Source organism: Vombatus ursinus, unplaced genomic scaffold, assembly GCF_900497805.2.
Source record: "Vombatus ursinus unplaced genomic scaffold, bare-nosed wombat genome assembly UNPS02014812.1, whole genome shotgun sequence".
NCBI classification, from domain to species: Eukaryota; Metazoa; Chordata; class Mammalia; order Diprotodontia; family Vombatidae; genus Vombatus; species Vombatus ursinus.
In genome coordinates, this window is record NW_020954590.1 from 40,643,903 (window position 1) to 40,660,351 (window position 16,449).

General features: G+C 36.3%; 1 protein-coding gene across 3 annotated transcripts in view; it reads right to left on the bottom strand.

Annotated features, from left to right (window-relative positions):
• Window positions 1-16,449, bottom strand: part of LOC114053920 (receptor-type tyrosine-protein phosphatase mu) — a 958,135-nt gene that overhangs the window by 369,838 nt on the left and 571,848 nt on the right. For all 3 annotated transcript variants that reach the window (XM_027877057.1, XM_027877059.1, XM_027877058.1), the window contains exon 13: window positions 14,377-14,413. In XM_027877057.1, coding sequence (XP_027732858.1) covers window positions 14,377-14,413 — 37 coding nt within the window. The remainder of the gene's footprint in view (window positions 1-14,376; window positions 14,414-16,449) is intronic.

Here is a 16,449-nt window from a genome sequence, read left to right on the forward strand (position 1 = left end):
TATCTTATTTAACAGGTGAAAAAAACTGAAGCTTAAAGCAGTTAAGTTACATAGGGAGCAAATAGCATGATCGGGATTATACCAATGGTCTCAGACTCCAAATTGAGCACTTTTTTTCGGTAGCATGATGCTATGATTACCAAATGGAGCCTGGATATGACTTGTAGCAGAAATATATTAGCTCAGTTAGAACAAAAGCCAAATCTAGAGGTAACTTCTTTTAGACTCAACTCCCTCATGGTACAGACTCTATTAAGTTTGGGGACAATGCTGAAGCAGGGAACAAATTAGAAGTATAACTTCTGGATGGGTCCCATGAATTAAATAACCAGAGATGTTTATTGAGCACATTCTAAACAACAGAACCAGATATAAAAGGTCTTGAAACATAATTCTTTGATCACTTGCTATGGCTGCTGTTCTCTCTTAACCTCCCCAGATGATGGCGATACAAATTGCTCAAGTATAAGGATGTGTGTGTGTGTGTGTGTGTTTTGTGTTTTTTATTGGGTTTGTAAAAAGTTATCCAATGCCAAAACATCTGGGCAACCATATAAACAAAAACTCTGTAAAAGCTAAGTAGTCATTTTAGCAATCAGTTCTATAGTATGTGAGATAGCAAAAATGACGAAATTGGTCTACTGCTAAAAAGAAAAAAAAAGGAAGACATGGCTAATGCAAATGGAAAGGACAACAGAAATAAAATCATATTTGGGATCTGTCTGTAGACTAATACTGTGACCGAAAGCAGGATAGATTTAATGTGCTAAGAAGTCATTTTGAACTTGGGTTCTATAGTGTATTGCAACTCCACAATGGATCAAAAATAAAAAAAAAATACATAGCACATAAAGACATAAGCAATTTGGCAGCTATGTATTTTGTTGCTGGGCTTTATCTATTCCACTGAAAATACTGCTGAAAAATTTGAAAAGACTAACATAGAACACTATATTGTAAGCTCCTAAATAAAAGGGAAGCTCCTTGAGGGCAAGGGCTATTTCATTCTTGTCTTGGGATCACTGATGCCTAGCAATCCTAAAGATTCCTCTAGTCTGAGTTCTTAATTTTTTGTGTACATCATGGACCTCTCCAATAATTAGGTGAAATCTATGGATGCCTACTCAGAATAATGTTTTTAAATGCATAACATAAAATGCAAGGGATTAAAAAAAAATGTGTTAAATAGAAAATACATTTTTTTTAAATCATGGAGCCCAGTTGAAGAACTTCTGCTCTAATCCAACTCCATTATTTATAGGATGAAGAAGGGAATTCCAAAGAAATTCAATGGCTTGCCAAGGTCATACAGGTAGTAGGTTTCAGAGGCAGAACTAGAACTCAGGACCTAAGATTTCAAATCCAATAGTCTACATTCAAGGCTCTTTCTAATGCACCATGCCACTGAATGAATAAATGTATGAATTGTGATTTATCAGAGATGGCCTTTCTCCTTGCCTAAGCTGACTCATCCATTTGTACTCTTATCCCACATTCTAATCACCTTCAGAAGCTTTCCCAGTTGAAAAGTCTGAACTCTAACCCTGCAACTTCATTATCTCTCTATCTGCTGCCTCCTTCCCTGCTATTTGCAAATATTCTGAAGGCTTTTCTATCCTTAAAACAAAACAAAACAAAATCTTATTTGACCTCATTATAGTCAGGATAATAGCCCATAGCTCTGCTCTCTTTCATTTCAAAACTCTCAGAAAGAGTAGACCACACTTACTGTACATCTACCTCCTTACTACCAATTTTCTCATTAACCCATTTCAATCTGGGTTCTGACCCCCCATTCTTTTAAAATTTCATACTTGCACATTACCAATGATCTCTAAATAGCTAGTTTTATAGCACTTTGAAGTTTGCAATGTATTTTATTACAATATACATTGCAAAACATATTCTCATGTTGTCCCCACAAGAAAACTGAAGGGGAATCAGGTAGGTTAGGTTAAGATCATTATCTCCATTTTATAGATGGGAAAATTGAGACAGACAGAGGATCAGTGACTTGTCTGGGATCTCACATTTAGCAGATGTCTAAAGCCAGATTTGAATTCCAGTTTTCTTCTCTCTGAGTCTATCTGATGGTTTCTTCTCAGTCTTCATTGAAATTGAACTTTGTTCAGCATTAAACATTGCTGACTTTCACTTTCACCTGGATATCCTATATTTGCTTGACTTCTGTGATACTGCTTATTTCTGATTTTCCTCCTCCATGGCACACCACTTATTCTGTCTCTTTCATTCCTTCATCCTCCTCCTCCCATCCTCGAAAGGACAGGCATCAAACAACACTTTATGTTGGGCCCTCTTCTCATCTGACACTATTTTCATTGGTGACCAAATTAATTTGCAATCTTTATCCCTATGGAAAAGACTCCCAAATCTAGATAACAAATTCTTTTCTCTCCCTTGAGTTCATGTCTCCCATATCCAACTGGTAACTGTGTATCTCCACCTGGATGTACCTCACTGACTCTTGAAACTCAACATGTATAAAATATCTAACAAACTTGACCTTTCTCCTAACTTCTTTATTTCTGCTGAGGGTAAAAATCTCAGCCTTCCCAAGCCTGGAATCCTGTAGTTTTGACTCTTCTCTTTCTCAGCAGTTGCCCAATACCATTGAATCTATCTCCACAATATCCGTCACATTTGTCCTCTTTTCTTTCTGGAGATCTGTCCACTCTCAATGCTACAATCCCAGTTTAGTGTCTTACCATATCTTGCCACCCTTCACAAAACTTTTTAAATAATCTTCCTAATGCCTAGGTTTGACCAAATCACTGAAAAGCTGAAAAACCTTAAGTAACTCTCTACTGCCTCTTGTGGTCAGTTAAGTGGGTAGAGTACCAGACTTGGACTCAAGAATTCCTGAGTTCAAATCCAGCCTCCAACAGTTACTAGCTATGTGACCCTAGACAAGTCAATTCACCCTCTTCGCCTCAGTTTCCTCATCTGTAAAATGAGCTGCAGAAGGAAACAGCAAACCACTCCAGTATATTTGCCAACAAAACCCCAAATAGGGTCACAAAGAGTCGACACAACTGAAACAACTATCAACTGCCTCTTGGACTCAGGTCCTCCATAATCTTACTATAAGTCCATAATTTTACTACTTACTACTTACTTAACTTTGCTTCATGTTATTCTCCTTCATGTATTTCCCCCCAGCAAGGTGTTCCCCCATCTGATCTGTCATCTCCCACCTCTGCACATTTATATAGGCTATTCATCATGCCTGGAATACAGTCCCACCTCATCTCCACCTGATAAAATCTTCATTTAAGGCTCAGTTCAGGCACTGCCTCCTCTGTGAAGCCTTCCCTAATTATTTTCTCCCAACTCAAATTTTTTCTAGAGTTTATTTCCCTTATCACATTCTATTGTAGATACCTCTGTGCATTCTGTATCTTCCTCAGTAGACAATAATTTCCCTGATGGGAAGAACTATGTCATGTTTCATATTCTCATTCCAGGGAATTAAGATACATTGAACAAATAGGTGCTTGGTTAACTGTTAGTATAGGAAACATAACAAGCTTTTCTACTGGTTAGCAAGTAGAAAGAAAGTCTCCATCTATACCCTGCTACTCTTAGAATTGTTCTCCCCCTAAGTATGTAGGAATGGACCATGATTGACATTAACAGAAGTGGATGGAGTTGAAAAGAATTTTCCAACACCAAGTCAGATAGTACACTGAGGGCTGGAAGGGTGCTAATACAGAGGCAAAGGAGTGCCAAATACTTAGTGCTTAAAAGTTTCTTTGACTGACTATAACCTAGGTCTCATTCTTAAAGAGATGGGAGAGCACTGCAGTTATGATCTAAGAGGCAATCTATTCCTTTGCCCACAGGTAAAAATAGCATATAGCAAGTGAAGCCTAGAAGTTGGCAACAGAGAGCAGCAAAGGAAACAGCCCAACTGTAACGGACCAATGAATACAGAGAGTAGAATAGCCATAGAGTGTAGTATGGCAACCTGAAGCTTCACATCATCACCTGCCCAGGAGCAGAAATTAATAGCTCCACAAAGGAACAAGGGGCAAACTGGAAGCGACAAAGAAGGGTTATTCTAGGACAGAATCCCAGAAACATCAGCTGCCTTAGTTATGTGTATGGTCTCTATCATGAACATTCATTGACCACATCTTCCCTCTTCTACCAGTGGTCTGGAAATGTGCGGAAGTGTATTTTCCTATGTGTATGGGGGAAATTTTCTTTGTGATTTACTACACTATTTAGTAAATGTCTTTAAACTGTCCTCTGGCTTGATAGAAGCATGGGTAGGTATTCCTGAGTTGTGATTTTGAGTGGATATGGAATGAAAATATGCCTTCAACCTGGGATAGCTTTTACAGAGTCTACCTATAAGGCAGTCACTGGGCTATAATAGTTACGAAATAGTTATAGAAAATGCAACAAGACTCCTTCATTTACTTAATGTCCAATAAATTATACGCTACATTCTAAGTTGGCTAGTGATAGAAATAAACCAAAAAGGTTGTATTTCATTCTGCTTCTCCGTGGTGAAGCCCCGACTGCATAATACACCAAAACCATTTTTTTAAAAAGAGTGACCCTTTAATTATATAACAGTATGCTGCCAGCCCATGAAAATACTGATGGTTCAAATGTCACTGGTGGTTTGACCTTCCTTAAGGATTCCACCATCAAGATCACCTTCCGGACTGACACCTAAAGTCACATTTAGTCACTTCTTATAGATAGAAGTACTTCTCTAAAAATGAAGGAATCCCTGCTGATAAGGAAAAGAAAGAAAAATAAATAAGTAAAAAAGATATAAAGGAAAAGAAAGGAATAGGTAATTTTCAGAACAGGAAGAGCACCCTAGTGGATAAATATGAAAATTATCTCAGATGATCAATGGGACAGCCAAAACCCAGAGCTGCAGGTGAGAGCAAGGAGAAGAGAGTTGTGTTTGGATAGTTTTGGCTGTATTTCCTAGAAGAATGGCCTGAAAGCTTCGAGGATACATACAGCATATATATAGAATTTCAGCTTTAAAGTGATAGGGAATTTGAATTTCCTTACTCTAAGTTGCCATTCTCTAATTCCCCTGAGTCTTCTTGCTTTACTTATAGAAGAAGAAGTTTCACAGAAAATATTTGTGGTGTGTTCCTAGTAAATATGTCTCATCATTTTTTAGCAAAGACTTATTTTCATGCATGATATTCCTTTAAAAAACAGTAATAGAAAAAGGATGCTTTGGTGGAAATGCTTATTCAGGTTTATATTTGAGAAACATTATGTCTCTGCTTGGTTATAAAAGGACAACAAGCTAAAAAGCTATTACTCCCTCCGAGAACAGGATCTGGATCCTGCCTGGGTATTTAGGACTAGCAGCCTGGGATGTACCTCTGGGTTATTCTCAAATCTTTAAGCTTAAGACATCTTTCACATACTCCATTCACTCACCTTTGATTTGAAGAATTTTACTGTGCTTTCTTCTATATGAGGCTACTGGTGATACCCAAATCCCTTCAAGCTATTAGGAATAAACAAGCTGATTTCCCAAGCTGATTAAGAGGTGACATTCTTCTACCTGAACTGGACTTTAAGCCACTTACATGTTAAGAACTGTCCTAAGTTATTCAACAGATTTGGATTACAGATGTGTTATTCCTACATAAGCACTATATAGATGATATAGATAGATATACAAGTACTTTTTTCCTTGAGAAAGGACCTATAAATGATACAATCACTGCTATTCTAATTTTATGCACATGAAATTATGCAGTCGGGTCTTCATTTGCTAACACTGGTTAGACAACAGTTGTGTAAAGTTAACACATTTGTAAATGCACATGCAACCTAAACTTGGTATAGTAACAGAAAATCTCCCTCACCCTTAAACTACAAAGTCTTGTTATGTTCATCTGGAAAATGAGGAACACATCTTCATGTACTTGAACTAAAACCCTATTCTATGTTGTGAATGCTGCAAGTTGAGAATAATTTCATTTCTCTAACACATTAGGCCAGAAGGAACATATCCACAGACAAGGTACACAATGAAAACATGCAGTGGAATTGAACTTTAAATATGCATGGATATCAATGTACACATAGAAGAGTGCCAAGCATATGATAGAATTAAGGTATGTGACCAAATCAGAGGTCTAAAAATGGAGTAAACAATCCAAAAGCAAAGAAGGAGATATGAAGGAGAAACAAAGTTGAAGAAAATGAAAAGGAAATGGGCAAGATGACTCATCTATACTTGAATGTCTGACCTGTTAGTTGCTCGTCGCCTGCAGCAGGGGCGATGCGAATGTATGGTGTTGTAAGCTGAGTCACGAGTATCGCAGCTAAGGCAAAGGAAGATTCCCAGGTCAGCATGCATGAGGGAAAAAAAAGCCAGACTGAAGCTAGGCTAGCAAGAAGAATTCTCGGTCAATATATCAAGTTGTCTCAATTTCTTTCCAACAACCGCAACGAAAAAAAAAAAAAAGAGAGAGAAAACATAGGAAGATTTGGTTTTCCCTCACTGTTTTTCTTTCATGCAGAGTCCTGTGAGGCCATTAAATTGTTAGTTACCAATCAATGACTCTGGCTGTGGTTCAGGTAAGACCAATTGAAGGAATTTTAAAAAAAATATTCATTAATAAGAAATAAGTAGTGGTTCCATCTGATCCTGAACGTGCATTTGTCAAAATTTATTGCTAATTCTGATAAATCAGAGACCTATGACTTCATTTCTTCCACTGAATATAGACAACAAGCATTTTGCCTATGGTCACACAGCTAGGAAGTGCCAGACATGGGAATTGAACCCAGGTTTTCCTGATTCCAAGTCTAGTACTTCAGCCACTATGGCAGGTTGCCTCCCAATTCAGATACATTTTTTCTACTTCCCCCTTCCTTTTAGGTTATTAAGATCTGGCTGCCCATATAAGTCAAAATTGTTTTTGGCCTCATGAACAAAAATTTGTGATCTTTACTTCCAGAATGAAATTCTGATCCATCTATAACTCTTCCATTTAGAAATCTCATTCCAACCCCAATGCAAGTTCAAAATTTCCCCCGAAGATTAAGTATAAGAACACATATAAACTCATTTTTCCTGGTTGCCATTTCCAAAGTCATAACACTTAATTGCCTAAGAAAGAATTAGGGTTCCTGGATGTGACCTCTTGTGTTTCGTGATTTGCCAGCATAGTTCGACAGCTGTCTTTAAGTAGTTAAAGGAGTTGTGACACACATATATTAAAAAAAATATACAAATTAAAAGGTCAGATCTAACATGATGCAGCTGGAAAATGATGCAAAGAAAAAATATTGGAAAATTAAGGATAGGCTTAGATGAAAGATTACTAATTTACATGGAACAGCCTGGGTGCTATTAGAAATGTGGCAGCGAGTGAGGAAAATAGATCATCTACCATCTGCAGACAATTAAACTCAAAACTGCTGCTGCATAATATTTTGAAATATCCCTCTGCAACATTCAAACAGAGCGTTGCTTCCAGTAGCTGGAATGAAGCAGAGACTGAGCTTAAAATGTTACAATAGTCTTTCACTCATTATTAATGAAAGCATCCCAGTGTTGCTAGAGTTGATTAATAATCTAGCATTTTGATCAGAGAACTGAGATCCCTAAAGACACTTGCATGGTCCTTTAAGTAGGAAATAAACAAGTTATAGGACAAGCTGTCCTGAATAGACTTGAATTTGGAATAGAAACCAGCATTGCTACAAAGCATCTGCTTTTCCACCTTAACGTGTGTCTATGCATGCATGTGTGTATGTTGATGTCCTGTTAGCATATAGTTAACATTTCAATAGCTGAAGTACTGTACTTTAAAAAACATTTTGTCTTATCTCACTTAGAAGTAAGTACACCTGTCTCACAGAGACATAAGTAAAAAATTTCAGATCTGCTAAAAATAATGACATTTATTTGAAACTTTTATCAATTCATCTAAACTTCTTTTTACCATTCTGGTTATACTGTATAAATATCAGCTTATATTTAATGCCAGCTCAGTGTTCTACTCAGTATAAGTATTTGTTGTTTTGTAACCCAATGTTACAAAGAATATATGCAAGTATTTTGGAATAGTTTTTTAAATCAATCTGAAATGTATTAAAACCTGGAATTTATTATTACTTTGGAGGTCAAATTCTGAAATTACAGAGTTGCACTTAGCAGAAACTAATCATTTCTGATATTCATGACATTTTCAATAAGGAGATAGAGGAAAATTAGGATATACTGAATACTAAAACATCCAAATTCAATGCTGTAATACACAGCTTAATTAGACTTATCTTTTAGGGACTTAAGGAGAGAAAACTTCATTGTGAACATTTTGAATAGAAATTTATTGTATTTGTTATGTTAGTTCAACTGCTAAAATTTAAAAAAAAAACTACTTTTATATCTCAGTGATCTTAAGACATCCTAGAGTTTACTTATTTATATAACAAATAATCTTCCTGATTTGTATCTTTTAGCAGATACTCTCACTCTTTTAGCAACGTACTTCTTTGTCCTGTATCCAACCCCAGTGGTACTGTGGAACTAACAAAGTACAATGTTTCTTAGAATGATAGAATAAACAGGAAGACTAAGTACATTTTCAAGTGGAGAGTGGAGTTCTAAATATTTTCAACTTCCACCAAAGTATGGAAGTTAACTGGTACTTATCAGATCAACAATGAAAATATTTCCACTGTTTCCTAATGTTTCACAACAATTTCTTCCACCAAAACATTTGCAAATTGCGCCCACATTTGCCATAGCAACTATCATCAGCATAAGGTAGGGGAAAGTTGAGATAGAAAACTTGCAAGTTACGATGATGCTAATACATTAGAAGCCACCCTTTGAAAGTCTGACTTTTAAATGTAGCTTTCAGATAAGAGTACTGGGGATATATTTTCTGAGTTTTCTTTTCTTTTAAAAAATATTGTACTTTGTACAGTCTGTAATAAAACTCATGATGGAGGAGGAATAGGTTGGTAAATCCTCTGGCCCACAAGTAAAATAACACAGTGGTTCAAACACGGCTTCCCCACACTCAAATAGCATACAGCCCTGACATGGAATCTCTTTGAAATGATATATATGTGTATTTTATGTATATGTACATGTATATATGTATATATTCCACATATTTATTGCATAAATATATAGGTAATTTTAAAAAATCTTTTGGATGCTAGGATATTTAAGAAATATATATAAAACTACTTTTAAAAACTGAGTTAATCTTTGCAAATCTAAATGAATCTATATTTAAGATGGTTCTCTCTAACAACTTCAAAGAAAATCCCACAAACAGACACTAAAGACACCAGTCTCATATTGTGGGCAGAGATTTCCATTTTTTTAATTTAATGTACTTGCTCAAGATAGTTTATAGTGTCTTATTATTAATTATATTTGAATATATCACTTTTTTGGCAGGAAGTTGTTAACAGAATAAGATTCTTTACCAAAGTAAGATACTGTCATTTGTTATTCAGTATGATTGAAACCTCCCAAACTAGCATTATAAAGAACTTCTTTAGGACCATCTATTATAAGCAGCAGGGAAGCATAAAGAAGTGAGAAACTCTAGCTGCTAAAAGAGTAGATAGAGTCTACTGATCTAGAAAAACAATCCAACTGGAAAAAAAAAGGAAAGGTAGATTAAAAAAAATAACTGTTATATTTTAAAGTAGCCAAAAGTTGTTCCCTTGACTACAAAGCATAGGAAAAAATGAAGTAGATTAGAAAAAGTAATTTAAATTCTGCTGCATAATAGGGCAATTTGCCATTCTTTCCTCTTTATCTCTGCCTTGTAGAATCTTTACCTTTCTTCAAGGCACATCTTGGGTAGCACTTCCTTTAGGAAGCCTTTTTTGATTCCCATTTTTTTCATCCTCAAATTATCTTATACTTACTTATCAATTAATGAATCAGTAAGGATTTATTCAACACCTACTATGTCCTAGGCACTGTGCTAGAACCTGGATAGATACATAGATACAGATATATATATATATATATATAAAATTTATCATATATATGTTAAAATGGAAAAATCCCTGCTCTCAGGGAGCTTACATTCTAATGAAGGAGATAGCACACATGTACTATATGATATATTATTATGTATATATTATAAATTATAAGTGGTATTGTATGGTACTTTACTTATATATTGCATAGAATATAATATGTATGTACAGATTAAATCTAAAGGATATAAAATATAAACACAAGGTAGTTAGGGAGATCAGTTAAGTTCATGTAGAAGGTGAGGCACTTGAATTATGCCTTGAAGAAAGTGAGGCATTCTTTGAGGTGGAGACGAGGAGACAGGGCATTCCAGGCATGGGGGGCAACCAGTACAAAGACATGGAGGTGGGAAGAGGCCAGTTTGGCTAGATCTCAAGAGTACAGGAGGAGGACTAATGTTTAATGATGCTGGAAAGGCCATTTGGGGTCAGGCCATAAAGGGCTTGAAAAGTCAAAGAGAAGAATTTATATTTGATCCTAGATGCAATAAAAAGTGACTGGAATTGATGAGTAGGGGAGTGATATGTTGAGACATGTGGTTAAGGAAAATCTCTTTGATAGCTATGTAGAAAACGGAGTGGAATAGGGAAAGATCTGAGTAAGGGAGACAAGTTAGTCGGCTATTGCAATAGACCAGGGAGAGTGATGAAAGGATAAGCTGGGATGGTGACTGTGGGATTAGAGAGAAGGACTCAGCTATGAGACACTGTGGAGAGGAAGAGAAATAGCACGTGATTGCTTATGTGAAGTGAAAGAGAGAGTAGATAAACATATATTGAAGTTACAAACTTCAGGAACTCAAGTAATGGTGGTGTCTTCTGCAGAAATAGTGAAGCCTTGCAGGGAGGTGAGTTCTGGGGAAAAGATCCTAAGTTCTGATTTGGACATTTAGAGTTGAAGATGTCTTGAGGAAATCCAGTTCGAAATGTCCAAAAGGCAAATAGTGATGCAAGGACTAATGGTCAGAAGAAAGACTAGGGCTGGGTCTATAGATATGTGAGTCATCTGCACAACTATGGTTAAAGTCATGGGAACTGTGTAGAGAGAGAAGAAAAGAGGTCCCAGCACAGAACTTTGAGGGTACATCAAAAGTTAGGGGGCATGCTAGATAATGATACAACTTTACTGTTTTACTTATCTCCATGCTATGTAACTCCTTAGTAGAATGCAAGAACCTTTTTTTGTTTGTTTTATCTTTCTACCTCTAGCACTAAGCACAGTACTTGTATATAGTAGGTGCTTAATAAATAACAGAATTGAATGAGATTCTTAGCACTTAAGAAATAGGAGGTTCACTGATCAGCCAGCCTAAAGTTAATAAGTACATTCATATCTGCAGAGTAAGAAGCTACACAGATTGTATAACTATTTAAAGGAACTCTCGGGGACAGTTAAGTGGCACAGTGGATAGAGCATTGGCCCTGGAGTCAGGAGGACCTGAGTTCAAATCTGGCCTCAGACACTTTGTACTCACTAGCTGTGTGACCATGGGCAAGTCACTTAACCCCATTGCCTAGCCCAGCAAAAAAATAAAATAAAATAAAGGAGCTCTCCTCTGATACGAGGATGTATAGGAAAACATATTAGGTCTTTTCTGCATCTAATTTTTATGATGTTTAACAGACCCTGTGCATATAATTAAAATGCTCAAAAGATTAAAGGTATAAATAGCATGAAAATATATTTTAAAGAGACATAGTCCAGAGTTGGTTTTGTTTTCCTCTGATATGGAGATGTATAGGAAAACATGTTAGGTCTCTGTGTCTAATTTTTATGATGTTTAATATGTGATATGATTAGTGTCACAACAGACCCTGTGCATATGATTAAAACAATCAAAACATTAAAGGTATAAATAGCATGAAAATGTATTTTAAAGAGACATATCCCTTTCCTTGAAATTATAAATTGAGCTCTTCATGAAAACAAAACCACCTCCAGACTATCTCTGTAAAGATACTTGACAACAGTTATTTCAGAAGAACATTGAAATCTTTGGAAATACAATGCATGTCTTGGGAAAGTGGTTTTGTTAGCTGAAAATTTAATTGAGTGCCAGCATTGTGAAACAAAAACAATTGGGGTGATTTAGTCCAGAGTTATGATGTAGTCTAGAAATATGTTCTCAGTGTTAAGGAGCTTAAGTCTAGGAAGACCCAAAAGCCTCTCTACCTTCTTCCTAGGCCCTATTTCTCTTTAGTACAAGTCAAGATGGAATGACTAACACTGAAGTAAGATGAATTTAAGTAAAAACCATGAAGGACTTTCATGATTCTAAGAGCTGGGAAAGATTACAAAAGGAGCCCACTCCATCTCCTTTTCTGGGGATTTTAAAGAGCGTGCTAGTTTTGCCTAGAGACAAGACATCTCTCAAGGCTGTTTCCAGCTCTATGGGTTTATGAAAAGATAATCGACAAATAGCTCAATGGAATGATCATTCTAATTTTTTACTTCCCCTTTCACAAGCAGAAGCTACCAGAACTGTCTGTTACTATGTAAAGGTTCACAAATCACTTCAAAATGTGAGTGGAGACTATCTAATCAATGAGGTCAACTGATATCTAACCACCCCTTAGTGATGTGTAAAACAAACCACAACATTGATTAAACCTAGATGATGGGAGAAAAATACTACCACAATCTGTTGTGCAAATAGCCAAGCTGTCAGATTTCCTCCTCAATAACGTTACTTACATTGCCAAATCATTCTCAAAATGAAAACTATGACAGAAAGTTCAGTATTACCATGGTAAATATGGCAGGGAATTAAGCTTAATAAATAGAACACAGAAATACCATAATCAACTAGGAAAAATCAGCACATTTAGGACAGAAAGAACATTGGACTGGTAGTCAAAACTATCTGGGTTCAGTTCCTTATTCCAATCATTACTAGCTGTGTGACCTTGGGTAACTTCTCAGTGAATCAGTTTCCCCATCTTTAAAATAGGGATGAAAATAACACCTGTGCTGCCTGCCCAGCAGGATTGTTGCAAGAATCAAATGTGAAAGTAGAAATAGGAGTGTTTTGGAAAAATAAACAAAAACAACAGAAAAGATATTCAAATGTAAAGTGATTTATTATTCTACATTTGGCACTTTAGGAGGTACTTTCATTCTTTTAGACAGGGTGATATAGAAAGTGATAAAGGAATATCTACAAATTTCTGTTTCATGGTAGAGATAAGTTAGAGGCCTAAAAAGGTCAGCACATCAGCCAAGAACCTATGTTAAATACAGGGAATAGTGTAAGAGCTGATTTCATATTAAGAGAAAGAATTAAAAATTAATATTAAAAAACAACCAGGAATATTTGAAAACAACAAATAAACTATATATCATCACAGTCAATTACTTTCAAAATTAAGGTATTCAATGAAGTTTTTAGCAGTATACTACCCATTTATAAAATGGCTCTTAAGGACCCCAGTACTTTCACTGCATTGAATTACATGTTAATATGTAGCCACTTCTTTGACATATAAAACCAAAAAAAAAAAAAAACATTTTGTTTTTTTATGTTTGAATGATCAGTTGAGCTGGTCCATTATCAATGCTTTGCAGAAATTAAGGGAGGGGTGTTACCCCAAACAGTCCTAAACTTACTATCTCAACAATACTATTTCAAACATTATTCTAGGTATGGGTTATCTTAAGTCCAGTTCATGTACTCCATACTATAATACCCTGGAATTTCACGGTTTCCAGGAATACTGACTTCACCAACATAAACATTTTACTTATTCTCTGTTAAGAATAATTATAATTGGATAAGTGCTCATAAATAGTGGCTAATTTTTACTACCTTGCACATGAGCAGCATCCAGGCATACCTCTATGATTCTATTACATAAAAAATACAAGAAATAAGTATAGTGAGATCATATAATAACCTCACAAGGTAAGCTTTAGAATGATCATCAAATGAGAAAATAGACTCACTACCTTCCCTTCTTTGCAGAGGTGAGAGCCTATGTGCTTATACTGTCAGAATAAGGTGATGTATCAGGGTGCGGGGGTGTTTGCTTTAGTGTTTTGTTTTGTTTTGTTTTGGTTAATTGCTCTTCCTCTCTTTTTATTTTTAATTTTGTGATACAAGAGATGAAGGTGATATACAAATAAGAAATCTGTAATTTTTGAAAGCCCTCAAATTAGAAACAAGTTATAAAAACAATGCTGATGCTTCTGCAGAAAAATTTCTAGACTCCATTACATTAGTCCTATGTATTATCAAATAATTTTAAATGACACAATATTGTTATTTCTAGTGGTTTAAAAATATTCAGTAAAAGAGTTTCTATGATACAGAAAAGCACCTCAGAATTTCAACCTACCTTTGGTGGCCACCCTGACGCAATCAATCTTGGTTTCCTGTATCAAATAAAGAGGAAAAAGGGGTCACTACTCAGAAGCTCACTAAGAAAACCATCTGTAGCTTAAGTCAAAAGCTATCCATGAGGCAAGCCCTTCTTGTTTTTGAAGTTTTGATTACCAGATGAAGGCTCCAAAACATGCACTGAATTTTACTTCCTGGCTAAAAATACTAGGACATGCAACAACAACCACAAAAAAATACCTCACCTAACTTTGGCTCAAAAGATGAAAGAAAAGTAACAAATACAAAAGTGTGGCTATCTTTCTGCAGCTTTACTGACCTCTAACTATTCTCACTCCCTTCCTGTGCAAACAAGGCTGGAGAAGAGAACACATCTCAGCTCAAAGAACTGTATCTGACTTTTTTTTTAATCACAATTCTGCAGTCTCGATGTATCGCCAAAGTGGAGCCATTAGGATGACTAGAAACAATTTCCAGCCTGTTGAGAGAGGCAGGCAAATCTTGTCTATCTGCTCAGGATTTTTTTTTGGGGGGGGGGAGAGAAAATTGAGGAAGAAATAACTGAATAAAATGGGCCCAGCAAGAGCCCTATGAAAGTTTTTATTTCAATTCCAAACCCATCTTACTGATGCTATTTTCACTTTAAAAAAGAATCCTAATTCAATCATAGCAAAAGGAAACTTAACTTGCTTTAGAACCAAGGAGTTAGGATAAAATAAGCCAAATAGACAGATACTACGATCAAAATGAAAATGAATTGCGCGCGCGCGAGAGAGAGAGAGAGTGTGTGTGTGTGTGTGTGTGTGTTGTAGTTGTACTTCGGATGTAGGCTAAGAAACATATATTCATTTATTCCCTCCACATGCATTTATCAAGTTCCTACTATGTGCTAGGCACTGTTGTATCAGCTACTGGGGAAAGAAAAAAATCTATGAAGCAATCTCTGCCTTTTGTAAGTTTATTCTATGATGGAGGAGGAGATTGGAAGAGGGTCTCATCTATTCCATGAAACATGTAAACACATGAGTTTATATATGATAATGTAAAGGAGAAAGGGAGCTAACAACTTGGGAGGGGTGGAAGAGTCAAGAATGGCAGGAGTCTTAAAAACACTATGAATTCTAAGAAGTAGAGGTAAGGAAGCAATGAATTCTAAGATGGTGGGGGGGGTTGGGATGAGCAGGGTACAGCCTGTGCAAAACATGGGGGTGAGATATAGAAAGCTGACTTAGAAGAAGAGCAATATGGGGGCAGCTAGGTGACGCAGTGGATAGAGCACCGGCCCTGAAGTCAGGAGGACCCGAGTTCAAATCCGGCCTCAGACCAAACACTTGTCACTTACTAGCTGTGTGACCCTGGGCAAGTCACTCAACCCCAATTGCAAAAAAAAAAAAGAGCAAAAGAGTTTGGATGGAATGTAGAGTTTGTGCAGTTGAATAATGTAAAATAAGTGAAAATGAAGTTTCTTGAGCAAAGGAATGGCAAGGGATTTATTCTTTAGGGAGATTATTTTGACAACTGACTGAAAAACAGATTAAGAGGTGAGAGTGCCAAAGATGAGATGCCCATTAGAAGTCATTACAAATCAACTTTTGGAAACACATGTACAAATGGAAATGATTTTTCAATCATTTGATCTCATAGCACTTTAAAGTCCTTCTTCTAGACTACAAACACTTTGACGACAGAGATTGTGCCTGATTATGTCATTTTCTTCCCTTCATAAGAAAGAGTAGTCAAGAAATGGTGAGTCAGTCATCAGGTGTTTATTAAACATTTACTGTTAGTCCTATGTATTATGTGCCAGGCACACTGTTAAGTGTCAGAGATACAAAGAAAGGCAAACATCAAAGCCCAGGTCACAAAAAAGCTCACATTCTAATGCAAAACAACCATGGACACAGGAGATAGATACAAAGAAGGACCTCTCAGAGGGAAGGCACAACTAGCAAGTACTAAGGGATACAGAGAAAGGCCTCATACAGAAAGGAGGACTTGAGCTTGGACAGCTGGGTGGTACAGGGGATAGAGCACTGGGCTTGGAATCAGGAAGACTCATCTTTCCGAGTTC